Source organism: Melozone crissalis, unplaced genomic scaffold, assembly GCF_028551555.1.
Source record: "Melozone crissalis strain CALT ecotype California unplaced genomic scaffold, PUWL_Pcris_2 ptg000023l_1, whole genome shotgun sequence".
Classification (NCBI taxonomy): Eukaryota; Metazoa; Chordata; class Aves; order Passeriformes; family Passerellidae; genus Melozone; species Melozone crissalis.
The window spans coordinates 30,053,244-30,070,208 of NW_026535801.1; the positions used below are offsets into that span (position 1 = coordinate 30,053,244).

The following is a 16,965-nucleotide window of genomic DNA, read 5'->3' on the forward strand; positions in this document are numbered from 1 at the left end:
TCACAAGTATCCCTCTGATCCCTGGAAAACAACCCCCCAGTAACACACTTTATTTTCATCCTCCCAGTCTGCAGATGCCAGACTTCAATGGTGATAGCCATGAAGAAAACAGAAGGAAGACAAACAGGCTCAGGGCATCTTCTTGACGTGCCAGAAGTTTTTCGTGGCTCAACTCCCACCCTGATGAACACCATCTAAAAGTCCTGCCCTTGGCCTCTTCTCTTTGCCTGTGATTCCCTTATCCCAGTTTTAAAAGACACACCAGAATCTCTCCTCCTGCTCTCTTCCTCTCAGATTGCCACATGAGAGGCATCACTGGATATCTTCCCACAAGGACACCAGAGTCTATCCCATACTCATCTTTCCCCACAGCTCCATCTCTTCCCAGATCAGCAGCTCCTTTCTCCTCCAAGCTCCTAGCTCATGCACACCTTCATATTCCCCAGAGGGCTTTATCCAAGCCTTTTGCACTGCCAGCATTAAGCTGTCTGCACAACAACTGGTTCTTTGAGATGGTTCTTTGCACAGCTGCCCCCTCTTTCTCACTCTGTGTCTCACCCTCCAAAGCAGAGCCTTTGCTCAGCAGTGTTCAAGCAAAGGAGCCCCTCTGAATGGGAGCATGAAAACAGCAGGACCCCCTGAACCACCCTTTGTGCCAACAGACTTATATTGATGTTTGACCAGTGATCTTGGAATCATCACAAAACACACTTCGGCAAAACAATTGTGATAAATATGGATTCTAGTTAAAACACAGAGAACACCACATGGAAGCCTGGAGTACCCACACAGAGTATAAAGTACATATTCCAGCAATTCACCCTGGCTTTCCTGTCTAAATCAACTTTCCCTTCACCTAATTTCCCTCCTTTACATTAGCTGAAATAATTAGGGAGCCCATGGACCTATGTGACCTGGACAACTTCACTACTACATCATGAGAAACCTGCTTTCCACAGACGAAAGCCAGCAAGCCACCCTCACACCAGCTTTCACATGGGTTAGTTTTGTAACAGAGCTACCACCTAGAAAAGTCACCAACTCTCGTTCTTAAGTGTTTGCCCAGCTTCAGCACACTACCACAATTCTCATGCACTGCTTCCTCCTGAAAATGGCCACCAGAAAACTCAGAAATGCCTATCAGAGAGCCATCAATTACATCAATTAGCATCAGCCCCAAATACCTCGGTGATAGCAGAAAGAAGGATAAACAGCTAAGACCATGCTAGTACCTAGTACTCAAGATCTCTCCCTGATAGAAACCTTGAAGATACTTTTCAAGTTTGTTAAGTCTCTAAACTTGCATGCAGACCTAACATCCAGCCCATCTCATCTGATTAAACAGCTTGAAGTTCTCACATGGTTCTCAGCAACTCACCTTTCTGCTATTACAAAGCCTCTCCCTTCCACCTTTCCCAAATGTATGCCCCAATTTGTACCACTGCTCCTGAAAGGGAATTATCTTACAGATGCCTTTTTTCATGGATGATCCTTCTTTTCACACCACCATCACTCTCTAGCTGTTCTGCAAATTGAAGTTTCAGATCTCCACCTTCAAAGCACTGTCATTTGGTCCAAGATGTCAGCTCCTGCCTTTCCATTCATCTGCAGGACCAGTTCCCATCAAACCACCTCTAGGTGCAACTTTTCACAGCACTTTTCTCCACACATGCCCTCCTGCTTAGGAAACCTTCTCATTAACTTTCAGCAGGCTTATAGAACAGGAAATTCCAGAAGGAAACAGATTAAACTGCAAGTAGAGAATGGGACCTGACCAGCATGAAGAAAGAAGCAGAGTTCTTTGAAGGCAACAAGAAAGCTCAGATCTTGATGGGGATTCAAGCTAGTAGCCTTTCACAAGCAAGCCTACTCACATAACTTATTCACATTCCACCAACATTATGCAGGTAACAACTTCCCAAAGACACCTAAAGGGAAAGAAAGCAGAAGAGGCAGACAGGAAAACCAGGAAAGCCACCCATACAGGCCTGGAAGAAAAGCTCTAGCCAGACAGAATATTCCAATCTGTAAGAGCATGCACCTCCCAAAACCAGTGTGCAGTTTCAGCTTTCCATACCACATCAAATCATTGAGTGAGAAATTCCTTTTGGAGGTCAAGCAGTTCAGCCAGGCACACAACAGCAGCACAGCGATGGCACCCTTGGTGCCTCAGGACAGGACACTGCAGTGCCCCTCTGAGCATCTCAGAGTCAATCAAGGTACACAGCTGCCTTCTCCAAGGGCTTAACTTACCAAAGTAGGAGTGTACTGCAGTATTTGCACAAGGATCATTCTGTCCACAGCACTCCAAACACAAGAAAGCACACACACATACACAGGTTATTGAGGAGCATTGGGTTAAACAATTTGGTGCATCAGGACTGATTCCATCAACTATGAGCAAACAGAACTCCCTCCAAAACTCAGGTGCACTTTTTATTCCAATGTGAAAACTCAAGGTGTCCATATTTACAGAGCTATTACAGTAACTGGAGTATGAACAGGTCTGGCTCCATCAGACCACTCTGGTGATGGGTGTACATCAGTAAAAGCCTGTAAAGCCCAGCTCCATACCACACTGAACGAGCTGTGACCCTTTGTTTAAGCTCCCAACAGTGAGACATGAACTCCTCCCAAATTGTTAAAAGCAGAGATTTGTTCCATGTCACTGCACAAGCACTGATGCCTCCATTTGCTGCAGGATTTCCAATCAGACCCAACACAACTATGTCACTTGATATTAGTCAAATGGAGAGTCATGGCAATACAAGGCAAACTCGATGTCTTTTAACACAGCACAGGTCTAACAGACACAAAGAAAATTAGTACATACAGCTGATTCCTAATATACATTTCACAGGAAATGCAGATATTACTCAGACAATATAACTTCAAAACACACTGAACTGAAGCAACGTTAGATGTCCCATTTGCTGTTACCAGGTTCTCAACTACAGCTGACTGGCACAAACACTCAACACTGGCAGGGTGGCACCACCACAGTTCACCCCACAGTGCTTCCACACCCCAAGGAAACCTTGCCAGCCTTTGTGCCTGTGTGCAGGTCCTGTCCATAGGAGCAGAGCTGCCACACCAAGGGCATGGCCAGGCTGGGTGAGGCTTTGAGCACCCTGTTCCAGTGCAAGGTGCCCATCCAGTGCCAGGGAGATGGAACCAGATGATGTTTAAGGTCCCTTCCAACCCAAGCCATTCTGTGGTTCTATGTCAGAACAGGACTCTACTGTGCAATTTTTCTTCATTTCCACAAACTTCTCTCCAGGTGGGTACTTCTAGAGATGAAAAAGCATTAGTAGCCACAAAAAATTTTCTCACACTTAATGCAGATTCAATCCTACACGTTCTTTCCTCTGGCCAAAATCCCAGCCACACTAAAAAAAATATCAGGCTCTCCACAGTCTGATAACTGTGTGTCTTTGCTCTGATTCTTGAATACTCAAATGTTGTTTTGTTTTAAAGTTCCATGTTTAGCACAAATGAAGAACTGAGTAGGTTTTGCCTAATTAAAAAAAAAGAGATCTCATCTAGAAAGAAAGTAATGAATGATTTGTGGGAGGCAACATTCATTTGGGAAAATTCAGACTACATGTCTCCAGTGTGTTCCCTCCTACATTTAATGATAGAGCCACAGAGCAGAGGACACGGGATACAATTACAAGAGGCAGCTTCATACAGACTCACACAAAGCCCAGTGCAGCCACCAGCTCTGAGCAAGGCAAGCTGACTGTGCCCAGCCTCAGTGAAGCTGTCACTGGTACCCTGGGTGACTCAGTCACCACACAAAACTGCTGGCATCACTGGCATCCCAAAAACATTTACATGGGAGTCAATTCATGCAAGCACCTCTGACACTGGGACACTTAGTACTTATCAGCTAATAAATTCTGCTGAAAAACAAGTAATAAATAAGTTTTAGGGCCTTGACAGCATACAGTGGTAGGGTGGATGAAACTAGATGGTGAGTCCAGAGGACCCTGCAACCCTAACCCTAACCCTGTGACCCTATAGCTAATGCCACCTTTCTGTTCCAAAATGCATCTGCTGAAAAAGGAGGGCTGCCAGAGCCAGAAATGCACATCTGAATCACAAAGGTAGCCCTGCAACAGATTACCTAGTCCCGTGGGCTGGTCTTCCAAAAAAACCCATAGGTGCACTTAATGCTAAGAGCACACTGGAATGTTTAAAAAAGCATTATCAGGTATTTTCCAGTCATATTTTTAAGGAAGAGATCATTAAATTGTTGATCTAATATTCAGCTATTCTTTTTTCACCCAGCTTCTGAATTCTTTAGCCAATTTTAACAAATTTCAACCTAATATGATAGGGAAAACAGAGATACCAAAGATTATCTGCAAATACAGTAACGAAAAGAGAATCCACTGAAACATAGACCTCAGCATGAGGAAAACCAAAGCATGAGAGACCAGCAAATCTACAGAGAAAAAGACAAAGGAAATGAGGCTTCATACAACTTTCCTACTTACAAAATGACTTAATTAAAACTAGACCAAGAGGTAACTAGAGCCCACTGACAGTGGGACTTTCAGTATACAATTTGTTCATGTGGAAGTTCAAAGGGTGAGACAAGGATGACTTTTAAGACAATTTCAAGGAATATCCCACAAAGAAGACATGGAAGAATGTGCATACTTTCTTTCAGTGGAGAAGCTAAGAGGTTGGTGCTGGTGGGAGGACTCTGGGGGCTGATGAGTATTTCTTTCAGCATCAAGAGGACAACAAAACTCCATTGAACAATTCAGAGACTAGCAAAAAAATCAAGGTCCCAGTAAATCCAGCACTGACACCAACCTTGCATTCAGGTCGTGTCAGGGAAAGTGAGGATTCACTCCTACTCACCCTGCTACCTACTGAACATGAAGGCAGATGGGTCCCACATGCATGTAAATGACTGCTAATTTTACTCCAGAGGTAACAAGCACAATATGAACAGTCTCTGTAAGTCACTTTGGGATTTCTGAGGATCAAAACCAGTACACTGTTCAAAATATTTTATTTAAAGTGTTCAAGCAGTTTAAGACATATCTGTTCTACCACACAAAGGACTGAAACAAAATTGTCCTACCACTATTTAGAATCCTGTTACTCTACACTGTGCATAAACAACTCAAAATCATCCCAAGATCTATCCTAAAACCAAATGTCTTGTCCTTATCTGTTCATCTCCAGGAGTTTTCCAATGTTCTTTCTGCAGGCAACTTTCATCTGACATGCAGTCTAAATTTACTCACAGCCAGTTTATACCCTTTCGTTCTTGTGCTAACCTTGCCCTTTAAATCTAAGAGTTCTTTCCCATCCCTGACGGTCACTCCTCTGATGTATTTATGGACAGTAGTCATGTTCCCTGTCAGCCTTCATACTGTAAACTAAGCAAGCCAAACCTCTTAGTCTCCTCTGGTTAGGCAGGCTCTCCAATACCCTGGACACTCCACTAGCCCTTCCCTGCACCTGTTCCAGCTTGAATTCCTTTCCTGCAGACAGGCAACTAGAACTGTACAACACATGCCACAGAAGGGCCCAGTAAGGCACTCTACAATAGCATTAGTACACTCTTATCCCATGAAAATAAATCCCCAATAATCTGCCTTTTCCACCAATGCATCAGCTGTGACCCTTAGCCTGCAGTGAAGCAACACACACCAAGGTTTTCTGAGACCTGGCTAACTCTGTTAGACCTCTGATAAACCCCAGTGACAAGAGCGAAGTGCTGCAAATGAAACACTACACCAGCATTAAAGGAATAGCTTTATCCTCTCAATTTAGTAACCACAATGGTTCAGTCTGTCGTGTGTTGACCCAGACTCACAGTCCCAAACAAGAACCTCTTGGCCTTGCCAGTGCTGAGGCACTCACTCTACCAAACACACAAGAGAAAACATATCCAACAAAATGAAAATATAACAAAAACACCCAAACAAATACACACTAAAAAACACCCCCCAAAAAAACACACGCCAAAAAAACCCAACAAAACCAAAACCACAGGCACACAAAAATTAAAACACTTAACAAAAACAACACAGCAAACAAACAAACAGACAAGAAAAAAATAGCCCCAGACAACTTTTCTTAGTCCCAGCACTAAAATCCTAAGGGAACTTTGGTCAGCAAACAAAACCGGGGAATCAAATCTCTACAAGGCAGAGTGATATCCAAGGGAGACTTTCACTTTGTATCCCATATTTCCATTTATTTCTCACCATCCACTATGGGCCACCAAGAGACAGGACATCAGGTTGTCATTTAATTAAAACTCCATGTAAGTGTTGCAATTACCCTCAGGCTGCTTTGGTCAAAACAAGAGAGATGCAAATGGTTGGAAGGGTTTTACTGAGTGTGAAATTCTTGGTTGGTTTAAAGCATCTCCTTATGGTTTGTAAGGATGCTGTGCTGCAGACACTTCTGGGATACCTGAGGACTCTGCTCCAGGCTTCAACTACTTCTGAAACAGGTGACCCAAAGGAAATACACTTTGGTTTACAAAAGCTACCTGTCTTCTCAGGGATGGGGTTATTTTCCCCTCCAATTCATGAATGAGCTTTGGATATTGAGCTTTAAAGCAAAAGAGGTTAGACCTTGAATGTGCCACTATGGAAACAAACTTCTGCCCTAATTATTTCAACACTCTGTCTTCACTCTGCACGTTCCCTTGGGATCCTGTAGGTTCTCATTATTTGTATTTGATTTGGTAATACCTTGGTAAACAACTGAGAGACTGTTCTTTAACACACTCAGGATCACAAACCTTTTTTTTTATGCAGCCAGTAGCACATCCACTTTGTGCATAAAATAAGAAAATATTACTGCTCCACCAGAGTTCTTCCCACTGCAGCCAGAAAAGGACAATCCTTCCTGCTATACCAGTCATTATTACCTTTTAAGTATGAAGAAAAAGCTCCATGGGAATTCTAAATGCTGACTTGCTAAAGCAGGTAATTTTTCCCCTGCTCTGAATCCAAAGGTCTGAAACTAGCACTGAATTTGATCTATTCCAGCTGCTACAACTTCTGTTCGGCACGGCACCCTCTGTGGCACTCCCCACACTGCTGATACCACAGAGGTAAGAGCTGCACCATAATCCAATCAAATTGCCATATAAAGCAGTTAAGTGTTGGGAAGGCAGGTCCAGCTATTAGAGCCAGAGAAAAAACAACTGATCAGCTGGACTGGGAATGAACATCAATGCCCACAGGAAACTGGAGCCCAAACTCTGCTCTTCCATAAGTTTAAGGCCGGAAAACCCACCTATTAGGAGCATGCCAGCACAGAAGCCTAAAAATAAGGACTGGGCAGACTCCACAAATGCAGCTCAAACAGAATGAGCCTTTAGCCCTTGCCAAGGTAACTTCTCCCCACAAGAGGAGTCATCAACAGCAGTTTCTGCCACAGTCCCTTTCGCAATATGGGCATATGGAAGCAATGGGCTATACTCTCCAGTCCAGATCTCAAGATCACTTTTCCTCCATTGTCCCTTTCTCATGTCTTTTGTACATCAAAACTAATTTAATTCATCATTATTAGCAATTTCAGCTTCATGGTAAAGAGTGATGAAAGCAGTAGCTGACTGTGTACATTACTGATCTCCATGCACCCCCAGCAGCTCAAAACTCAGCAGCTAACAGCAGCTGCTTGGAAACCCTTTACAAGTCTCTTTTTCTTCCACAGATAGTGAAGCCCTTTCCCTCCGTGCATTAAATACTCAACAAAACACACTCACCAAATTATCATATCAACCCATAACCATGCATGATAATTATGTCTTAAATCAGGATTTCTTCTACTGAATTTCAACCAAAATAAACATGGTATAGAGGACAAATGTATGCTTATAGTGAACAACCATTCATCAGCTTAAGTAACTCTAATGGATGTCACTTTAAACTAAGCCTGCACCATCTGTTCTACCCCTCAATTAGCAAGCAAAAAAAATTATTCGATGCACAGTTTAAGAAAGCCAGCTAATTTATGTAAGTTTTATTTCTTTTCAGCTCAGTGAAACATGCTCTTGTAATGCTTGATATTCAGAAACAGATCAGAATGGAAGGTTGCTTTCTCTAATGCTATTAGGAATTTTATCAGGGGAAATAAAAGATCTGTGCAATATTTCACCATATCAAAAAAAATGCTCGTTAACATCTTACATTTTACTTTAAAGAGAATGATGTCTCTCTCAGTACCAAAATCAGCTGGGAACTAAACAAATCAAATCCGAAGTGCTGCATACATGAACACAAACAAAGCTCAGGACACAGCCCTGCCCTGACAGACTGAGCCTGCCAGCACAGCAGGAGGCTGTGGATGTGTCCTCAGACCCGGGGGTCTGTTGTTAACCATGTCAGCTCCTAACTCACCTGTCAGAGGCAAAACCCAGCCCTACAGACTGCTGGGCACAGAGCCTCACACAGAGCTGGCTGCCCTGGGACAAGGGGACCATTCCATGCAAGGTGAGATACCCTCCTTGGAAAGCAAACCCTGTCGAGTGAGAGCAGTGCAGTGCCAAAAAATCACCACTTGTCAAAGTGCACGAAAAAAATACAAAGCTGCATCCAATTCCTTACTGCAAACCTCCATCCAGTTTCACTTCAAGCTCACCTCTTGTACCACTCTGCAACAACTCAAAACACTAAATAGAATCTCTCTTCAGTATGTTGGACCCTGAACTGCCTGAAGGCTCTGTTACCACCTATCTCCCTCTTGGATGTTTGTCTAAAACACCCTGCAATAATAAGAGCTATTTCCACTGGAAACCTCAACTCCACCAGCAAAGGCAACACATCCCAGGGAAAGAGGTGCAAGAGACCTCATCTCCCAATACTGCTGAGGAGAAGCAGGCAAGAGAAGGTCACACTGCCAAACACTCCCACCTCACCTCTTGGAATAGCATCCTGGTTGAAACGACTTTAACATCCTGGACATACTAGTTTACATTACACCTTAATTTACATCATGGTTTGGGTACTGAGAAAGGCTCATCAGGCACAGATGAGCCAGGAGATCCTGCATGCTCAACATCAGCATTACTAAATGCTGCAGAAGCAGCTCAGAGGGAGATGGCTCACCAGGGGATTACTGACATTTCAGCTCTCTCCCCCTGCCACAGCATTCTGGAACCTGAGAGGACATGCTGAAGCCTCTGACACTGCTGTGCTGTTTTGCCTCATGTTTTAAGACAGACAGCTCTGTGCAGGCCTTAGCTATTGTTCAGAGATTCAAAGCTCAGCAAAACAACTCTCTTTTATGCTTAGCAGGGGAAGAAAAGGAGTCAAGCAGAACCACCATCCTGGAACAGCACAGACCAGGCAAACAAAACACAAATGAAGAAACAGACCAGAGGCAGAATTCCTCTTTGGCCTAAAGCATCCTGCAATACCTTCCCCAGCTCAGCCTCACTGGTGTAATCCACAACTCCTAGTGCTCACACAAACACAGGCTCTCTGCTATAAGCAACTGTGCTCCAAAGAGGAGTAAGAGCTCTCAAAGGGAATTCATCTTACCACTCTGCACCATTCTTGTGTCTTCTAAATACCTGTAAGTGCTGCTGAGAAAACTGAAGCCTGCAATGGCTGTTGGGTGCAGTTCAAGCACACTTCAAGCAAGCATAAACAGGCAAATGGCTTTGCACTGGACTTCAGTGCCTTGTTCCTTACAATCGCCTTTATGTTTCCTTGACTTGAAAAGCATTGTGACCCATCCAGGTGCCTTCTGCACCTATGGCATCTGTCTGTTACAAAGCAGGAACCAGTGATCAGGTCACAAGACAATTTGTTTAGGAGTTTCAGAGTACTGAATGCTATCAGAAGTATGTTAGGCTTCACTATGTTTTACACAGGCTGTTTTCAACAGACTTGAGACAGCACCAACCAAAGAAAAGCATATCTGCCCTCCATCATTCTTTTTTCTCCTGAATCTCTCTGAAGTCATGGTGCTGAGGTCAAGGACTTCACAAAGTAGTGTCATGAAAAAATAGAAACAATGTACAGAAAACCAACAAAGCCTAAAAAGGTCAATGATGGACATGACATACACAGATCAGAAATGGATGCCAATGAGGGAGATAGCTTGAGCCCTTCCTGTAAAGCTGCAATTTCATCACCAGTTCAAGCTCCTTTTAACCCAAACTAAACTGGTTTGCCTTAGAGATGCCTCTTCTCTGGTCCACTGATGTTTCCTTGGTGATAACATATAAGCACAAGTGTTCAGTTAGAGGAGTCCTAGACAGGCAGGAGCCACGAATCCACTGGATGCTGTCCAGAATAATGGCTCTTGTTATCCACACTCAGTCTTATTCTGAGAACACACACTTTTTTGGTGAAGTGCTAGGAAAGTTCAAATCATGCAGATTATCTCAATCTTGTTTTAAACTGATGCTTTTTCAAATGAAGAGACTGAGGTGAGAAGAGAAACAGACTACAAATATTCAGCCTCTTCCACTGTGAGCAGACCCCTCACTGCAGTTCAGCTCTCCAGATGGCTGTCCTAGGGCAGTGATGCTTAGCCTTTCACTCCTAAAGTTGACACACTAATCCATGAACTGGATCAGATGGCACCAGCTCCTCTGTGCTCTCACACCAGACAAAGCTGAGCTTCTGAACCCCTACCCCACAAGCAGTCAGGGAAAAGGCAATGATAATGCAGATGCAGGCATTAAAACAGAAGGAAGAGATTGGCATAAGAGGGGCACTAAGCCTTGGCTGGATCCTGAAGCAGACTTCACCACACCACTGACCTTCACACAGCCAGCTTGCCCCACTCAAAGGCTTCACATCTCCTACTGTACTCATTCACTGAGAAAACACCCTCCAGACATCTGAGACATGTCTCTGTTATGCTTACTAGAACTTATTAATCACAGCAAATGCTATCTATAGAACACACACATTAATGAACAGCCAGCTCAGCAGCATGAGTTCTGGAACAGAGTCACTACAGTACAGAAGTGCCACCAGTCTGTTACTGGAAAATGAATACCACAGAAATCATTATAAGCATGTAGTTCAGCAGACAAAAGATTGGGAAGAGAGCAAGTTATCTGAATAGAAATTCTGCAAACTAAGTGCAATACTGGGATTGCAAAGCACTGCATAGCTCTATGATCTACATCACTTCATGAAATCCATGCAACATCCTGTAATAATTTCAGTTTTACTGTGCTTGGGTTACTCTTCCACTGAGAATCATGGAAGTTTGTAAGAGAAAGCCAGTTAGCAAGAAAAGGGGCAGTAAGAATATGTAATACTCTCAGGAAATTACATGTACACTGCTTGTTCTCAACAGCAAGCTAAATATTTCTTAATGTGTTCCACCAGAACAGATTCTCTATTGAGACCATATTAGCTTTGGTGGTTGGGTGATAGTGTTTTTAGTGTTTGGGGTTTTTTTTCTCCTACATGCCAAACAGCTTCTACAACAGCTGCTTGTTGACAAAAATGAAAAGAAAGAAATGCAGTCATGCAGAACACTCTGCAATGTCACAACCACCTCCCAGTCAAAATTTCTATTAAAAATAATTTTAATTGAGTATGCTGAGCTCCAGAGCACTTACAACCTACACAGCCAGTCCCACCTTCACTTCTACAGGTGTGAACTCCAGTACAACCCCCATCTTTAGGCCCAGCACTGTAGGAACTTTCACTCTGAGATTCCCCACCACTTATCAAAAAGGAACATTATTACATCCCATACAATAGCTTCAGTACTTCATTAGACTTTTCAGAGAACCTCATGAACAGACCAGGACAAGACTTTTCCAAGTCACAGCTGATAATCCCTCCCCACTCCCACAGTACCTGGCTGTGGTAGGAGTTCCTCATTAAATCTGAAGGGAAATGAAGTAACATGGCAGGGATAACAAGGCAGTGGAGTTCCATGTCCTACCAACTCATCTCAACATTGTCAAATTCCAAAGACACACACACACACACACACGTTATCTTTCTTGAGCTAAGCACAGTTCATCAACTATGTTGCCCACAGAAAACAGCAAAAGTCTAGCAAGATTTAATGACAGTGAAAACAAATGCAGTTCATATATGCTTTTTTCAGTTTGCTAAACCTTTTAGTATGGCAGAAAATCAACACTGCTAAACTATCGGGATGATCAAAGCATGGCACCAGCTAACAAAGTACACAAAGAAACCAGGATATCACAAACTATGAACACCAAATGTAAATCCACTTGTGCTTCAAACACCATTCACCCAATTCCTACTGCCTTGAGTCCTTGATATCATAGCAGCTATCAGCTACCAGGATATGGAACTACAATCACTGCCTCAGTCTAATTCCCAGCTTACAGAACAGTGCCATAGAATGTCTACTATACAGCTTTCATTTAGATCAAGTAGCATTTGACATCAACACTTCTGACAGTAATCACATTCCACATGACAAAGTCTTACCTTATAATTGCTGGAATTTACCCAAGAAGTGGCCAGTCCATCAACCATTTTATCCAGCATAGTCTGATCATGTTCAAGATCAGCTGACTTCTGTTTATCTGAGAAATAATCTATCAATTCCTGGCCAACCTGAAGTCTTTTTCCAACATCCTTCTGCAGCACCTGTGCTAAGCAGTACTCCATGCTGGGCTCCATGGTGTCTCAGAAATACAGCAGCAGCCAGAAAGCCAGAGGGCAGCAGGGCCAAAAACTCCCTCTACAAATGCACGCAGGAGGTCGCCTCTTTCTTCTGTGAAGGTTACTGAGGGCCTGGGTTTCAAAGATGCAATTCTGAGAATGGCAACAATGCACCATGTGTGTGTGGACAGCAGCTGGCAGGATATTAAAAGTCCAATTTAAATAACTGGTAATAGATGAAGCAATGAGCAGCGCTGTACAGTTGAGTCTGCAATAAATCCCAATTCAGCAGTCCATTCTGAAAGAAATGAAAAAGAACAGTATTATAGGTTAAATTAAGACTGGAGGAAAAAAAAAAGATTGAAAGCATGTCACAAAATAGGTTATTCACATACAGCTGTGAAGCTGTGTAACTCAGATACAAGCAGCACTGGTCTATTTTAAGGAATCAAACAAGGTAGGTCAGGACAAAAACCTTATTCTTTACAATAGCAGTTACCCATCAGTTCCCTGAAGTTTTAGTGACAGACAGTAAATTTGTGGCTTAAAGTAATAGCTGATTAATAATCAGTATTATTGCAACTGCCACCATCCACCCCAAAAGGTGGAGACAAAATCCTTAAGCAGGTCACCAGGAAAACCTCTCTACTTTAAGTGAAAGCAGGAAGAGATCTGGATCCTGTTTTGACTGTTGGCCTTCAGCAATCAATGTCATCAGCTGGTCAGCAAGACAAAGCACTAACACAGGGCTCCAGGAATGCACAATGATCAGTTTTCAAAAACTAGGTGCTCAAGCTGTTTCCAGGGTGAATTCTGTTACATCCCAACTACACAGGTCCAGGAAATAGCACTCACTGGCACACTCTAAATGCAGTTCTGACAGCCAAGGGCACACACAAGGGAGGTCAGGCTGAACTTTGCTGCCACTCTGAGGCACAGCATCACCTTAGAAGCATTTGGTTTATGCAAAAAAAAAAAAAAAATTACTGTATATTTGGGCTCTGTTTATGTTCTTGAACCCTAGGAACTCTCTTGTCCCCTTCATTGGTGATTCTTTTTGTCCCTCCATCTGCAGCCAAATTAATCCCTCCAGGCAGCCAGGGACCAGACCAGGGCCTGTCCTCCACCTTCCCACAGACAGGGTTCCTGGCATCACCACCACAGTGCTTCCTGAAGCACTCCCTCATCACATGTTAGCTCTTTTAGGAAGTGGGTGATAAAAACCCAGGGTGTCTTTTTGTTTCCTGGCTAATAATACCCAAAGCTAGAAATCTACCCTACTTTTTCCAGCAACATGAGGAAAGCAGGTCAAGCTCAGAGTAAGGGAAGAGGTTGTGCAGCGGCCGCCTGGTTCAATAAACAACTGGAAGGAGGCACAAGTTTGCTAATTGGAAGCACAGGGGCAGCAAATAAATACCTTCTGTTTGAGCAAATAAGGCCTTCGCAGAGGTCTTAACAAGGCAAAACGGACCTGACAGCAGATGAGATGCACACAGGAACCCCAGCCTGGAAACAAAAGCACCCTTTGCACAGCAGGTATTCAGTTCATTACCTCACCCCATCCTCCCTGGCCATATCTCACCACCACCAGCACAGCATCTAGACTCAGCTCTGAGGGCCTCAGCTTCCCTAAGCCTACAAGCATCCCAGCTTCCCACACTGCTTGTGCAGGAGTCACCAGAGTGCAGGGCCCTCCATTCCAGGCAGTTCAAATCCCTGCTGGTGATGGGCATCAAAACTGGTTCAGTAAACCAAAGGACTCACCTCAACCAACTGCCAGGCAAATCCTACCCTCAGCCAGAAGGGACTGTATATTTGTACACTAAGCTCCCTGTCAGCAAAACCTCATCCCCAGAGCAGGAAGGAAGCCTTGGCGCTACTGCACACACAGCACCTCAAGCTCTGAGTTAGTGCTTTGCCAGATCACTGCTTGTGACCCCTACCCCAATCTAAACCATCTCAAAGACACACAAAACTCCCACCATTTTATTTCAAGTCACCTCAGGAGGGATTTGATTTTAAATACTAAGACTGTCAAAAACCCCTCCAATCAGTACCTCTTAACTCCTTTTTTCTTCTAAAAGAAAGTTCCAAACTAGAAGGAAGCATTGCCTTTTTTACTGCAGTTGCTACTGATGCTACAGTTTCTCACTTGGTCAATTTAGCACCAAATCTGAAAGAAGCACTCTGAGCTTTCCCATCCTCAACCAAAAATGGTTCATGACATGGCACTCACTCCCATGGCAGCACAGGCACAAAACCAGAGCCACTTCCACAATTGTACAGGCACAGCAGATGCTCTCATCCAGGTCTCCCTGTCTGCAGCTTTGAATACTGGCCCCTGCCCTGCCCTCTAGCACAGGCTGCTCTCGCTCCTTGCTGCAGACACTCCACTTAAGGGAGACAGTCTTACACACAGCATCTAAATATCCAGGGGATGGATTGTCACATAGCAGAGAAACATTTCAGTGGACACCTCTCCAGCATGGAGCTACTGAGGAAGGAACAGGGAACTGGCATTAAACTGCTACCACATTCCAGCTGAAACCCTTCAAGTTAGCTGGGCAGTTTGTTTCTGGACTCCAGAAGCTGCACACATGTTCAAAAAGGGACTCTTCTGTTAAACTGGATACATAGTGAAGAAAGTGTAAATGCTTTAAAATGGAAATTTAGAACTTGCTTAAACTTGAAAATTCAGATTACAGAAGGGTGTAAATGAGAGCTAGTTGCCACAAAATAGCCATTTTTTATTAACATCACACGGAGGCATGTCCCAACACGTCCAGTAACAATTAGCTGGCCATTCTGCCATGAGAAATGAGCATTCAAAGCTTCAGGTCCGCCTTCTATGTGGTTTTCATTAAAGACTTTGTAAGTCTCTGCCTACAGAGACTTATAAGCACAGAAACAATCTTTAAAGCAAACGAACGTAAATAAATTTCTCTCCACTTTCCTTGCTAATTAAACACATGAAGGAAGGCATAGGGCAAAAAATCTTGGTGCACTACAGAAGAACAAATTTGTGTCACAACCTTGAGGACTGCAGTCTAAAGAAGATCCACTATACATTATGGTACCACTATCAAATGCATATGGGGAAGAAGAGCCAGAAATATCTTTGAATCCTGGGGAAAACAGTAATAGGAAACCAAGAGGAAAAGCTCAATGTGGCTTGTATCTACAAACTAACAGATGTTTAAGTAGCGCTTTTCTAAAAAAAAAAAAAAAAAAAAAAAAAAAAAAGCTATCCTACACATGTTAGGAAGTCTGTTGACTCCCCTCTTCCCAAAAGGAGGAAGTGGAAAAAAACACCACCTGAGAAAAACAAGACCCACACTGACAAAAACACTAACCTGCCAGACAATGAAGCATAGGGCTGCTGCATCCCACCAAGTCTGCAATCACCTGGGCAGATGCTCCCCACATAAATTTTTAAAACCACCAAGCCACAGTTGTCAGCCCCAGAGGTCCACTCCTGGACTTTTTGGGTAGCCAACGTTACAAGACATAAACAACTTTGGACGGGGATGTTGAGTACAACCTCTTCCTACAGAAGAACAGCAATGCAGAACTCAAAATTAATAACTCAGTGGCACAGGTCCTGTGTTTGGAGCTCCCCCAAGCTCTGAGAAGGGCTGCCAGTATAAGCTCCAGAGCAAGGGTTTTCTCCAATCCTCCCAAGCCCTGCAGTCTGACCTCAAAGAGACAGGCTAGGCTCAACACACAGACAAAATAATCCAAGAGAAAAAGCTACCCCAATTCTGTCATTGAAAAAAAGTGCTTTGTTTCACTAATCAGCTATCAAAACTGTGTGCTTCACAACACCCAAATTTTCCATCAACAGCTATCCAGCAGAAAGCCACTATACAAAGGTTTATGTTTAATGCCACCTTGGAGCTCAAAATAATGAATTTAAAGGGGAAAGCAGACAAAGATCAAACAGCCCAAAGTTACTCAGCTTAGATACTACCATCATAACAGCATAAAAGCTGATACTATTTACAGTAAAGCAACTGGCTCAACACATAGAATAAATTAATCCAAGCACTAATAAGGAAATACTTGTTACCTAAGATGCTGTGGCAATATTAAACTGGGTACCTAAGACAATGAATTTTTTTCAGCACTTAGGAGAACACCACCTCAGACTAAGTGAAAGTGCATGATTTGCAATTCTCAAGTAAGATTTTATCTTAGGAAACTTCACAGGAAATTCTGAATCTTCTTTCTCTTGCAAGGAAGGGAACCTGAAGCACATAAAGAATGCACTACTACTGTCTTGGTGTCCTGCCTACCCTTGGGAGTTCTTCCAATATAACTATTTGACTTTTAAAATTATATTCCACTCTCTTCT

At 43.3% G+C, this 16,965-nt stretch overlaps 1 protein-coding gene across 1 annotated transcript in view; it reads right to left on the bottom strand.

Annotated features, from left to right (window-relative positions):
* CLASP1 (cytoplasmic linker associated protein 1) overlaps positions 1-16,965 on the bottom strand; it is a 168,384-nt gene that overhangs the window by 143,989 nt on the left and 7,430 nt on the right. Inside the window, exon 2 of the mRNA XM_054278250.1 lies at positions 12,435-12,909. Coding sequence (XP_054134225.1) covers positions 12,435-12,629 — 195 coding nt within the window. The 5' untranslated portion in view covers positions 12,630-12,909. The remainder of the gene's footprint in view (positions 1-12,434; positions 12,910-16,965) is intronic.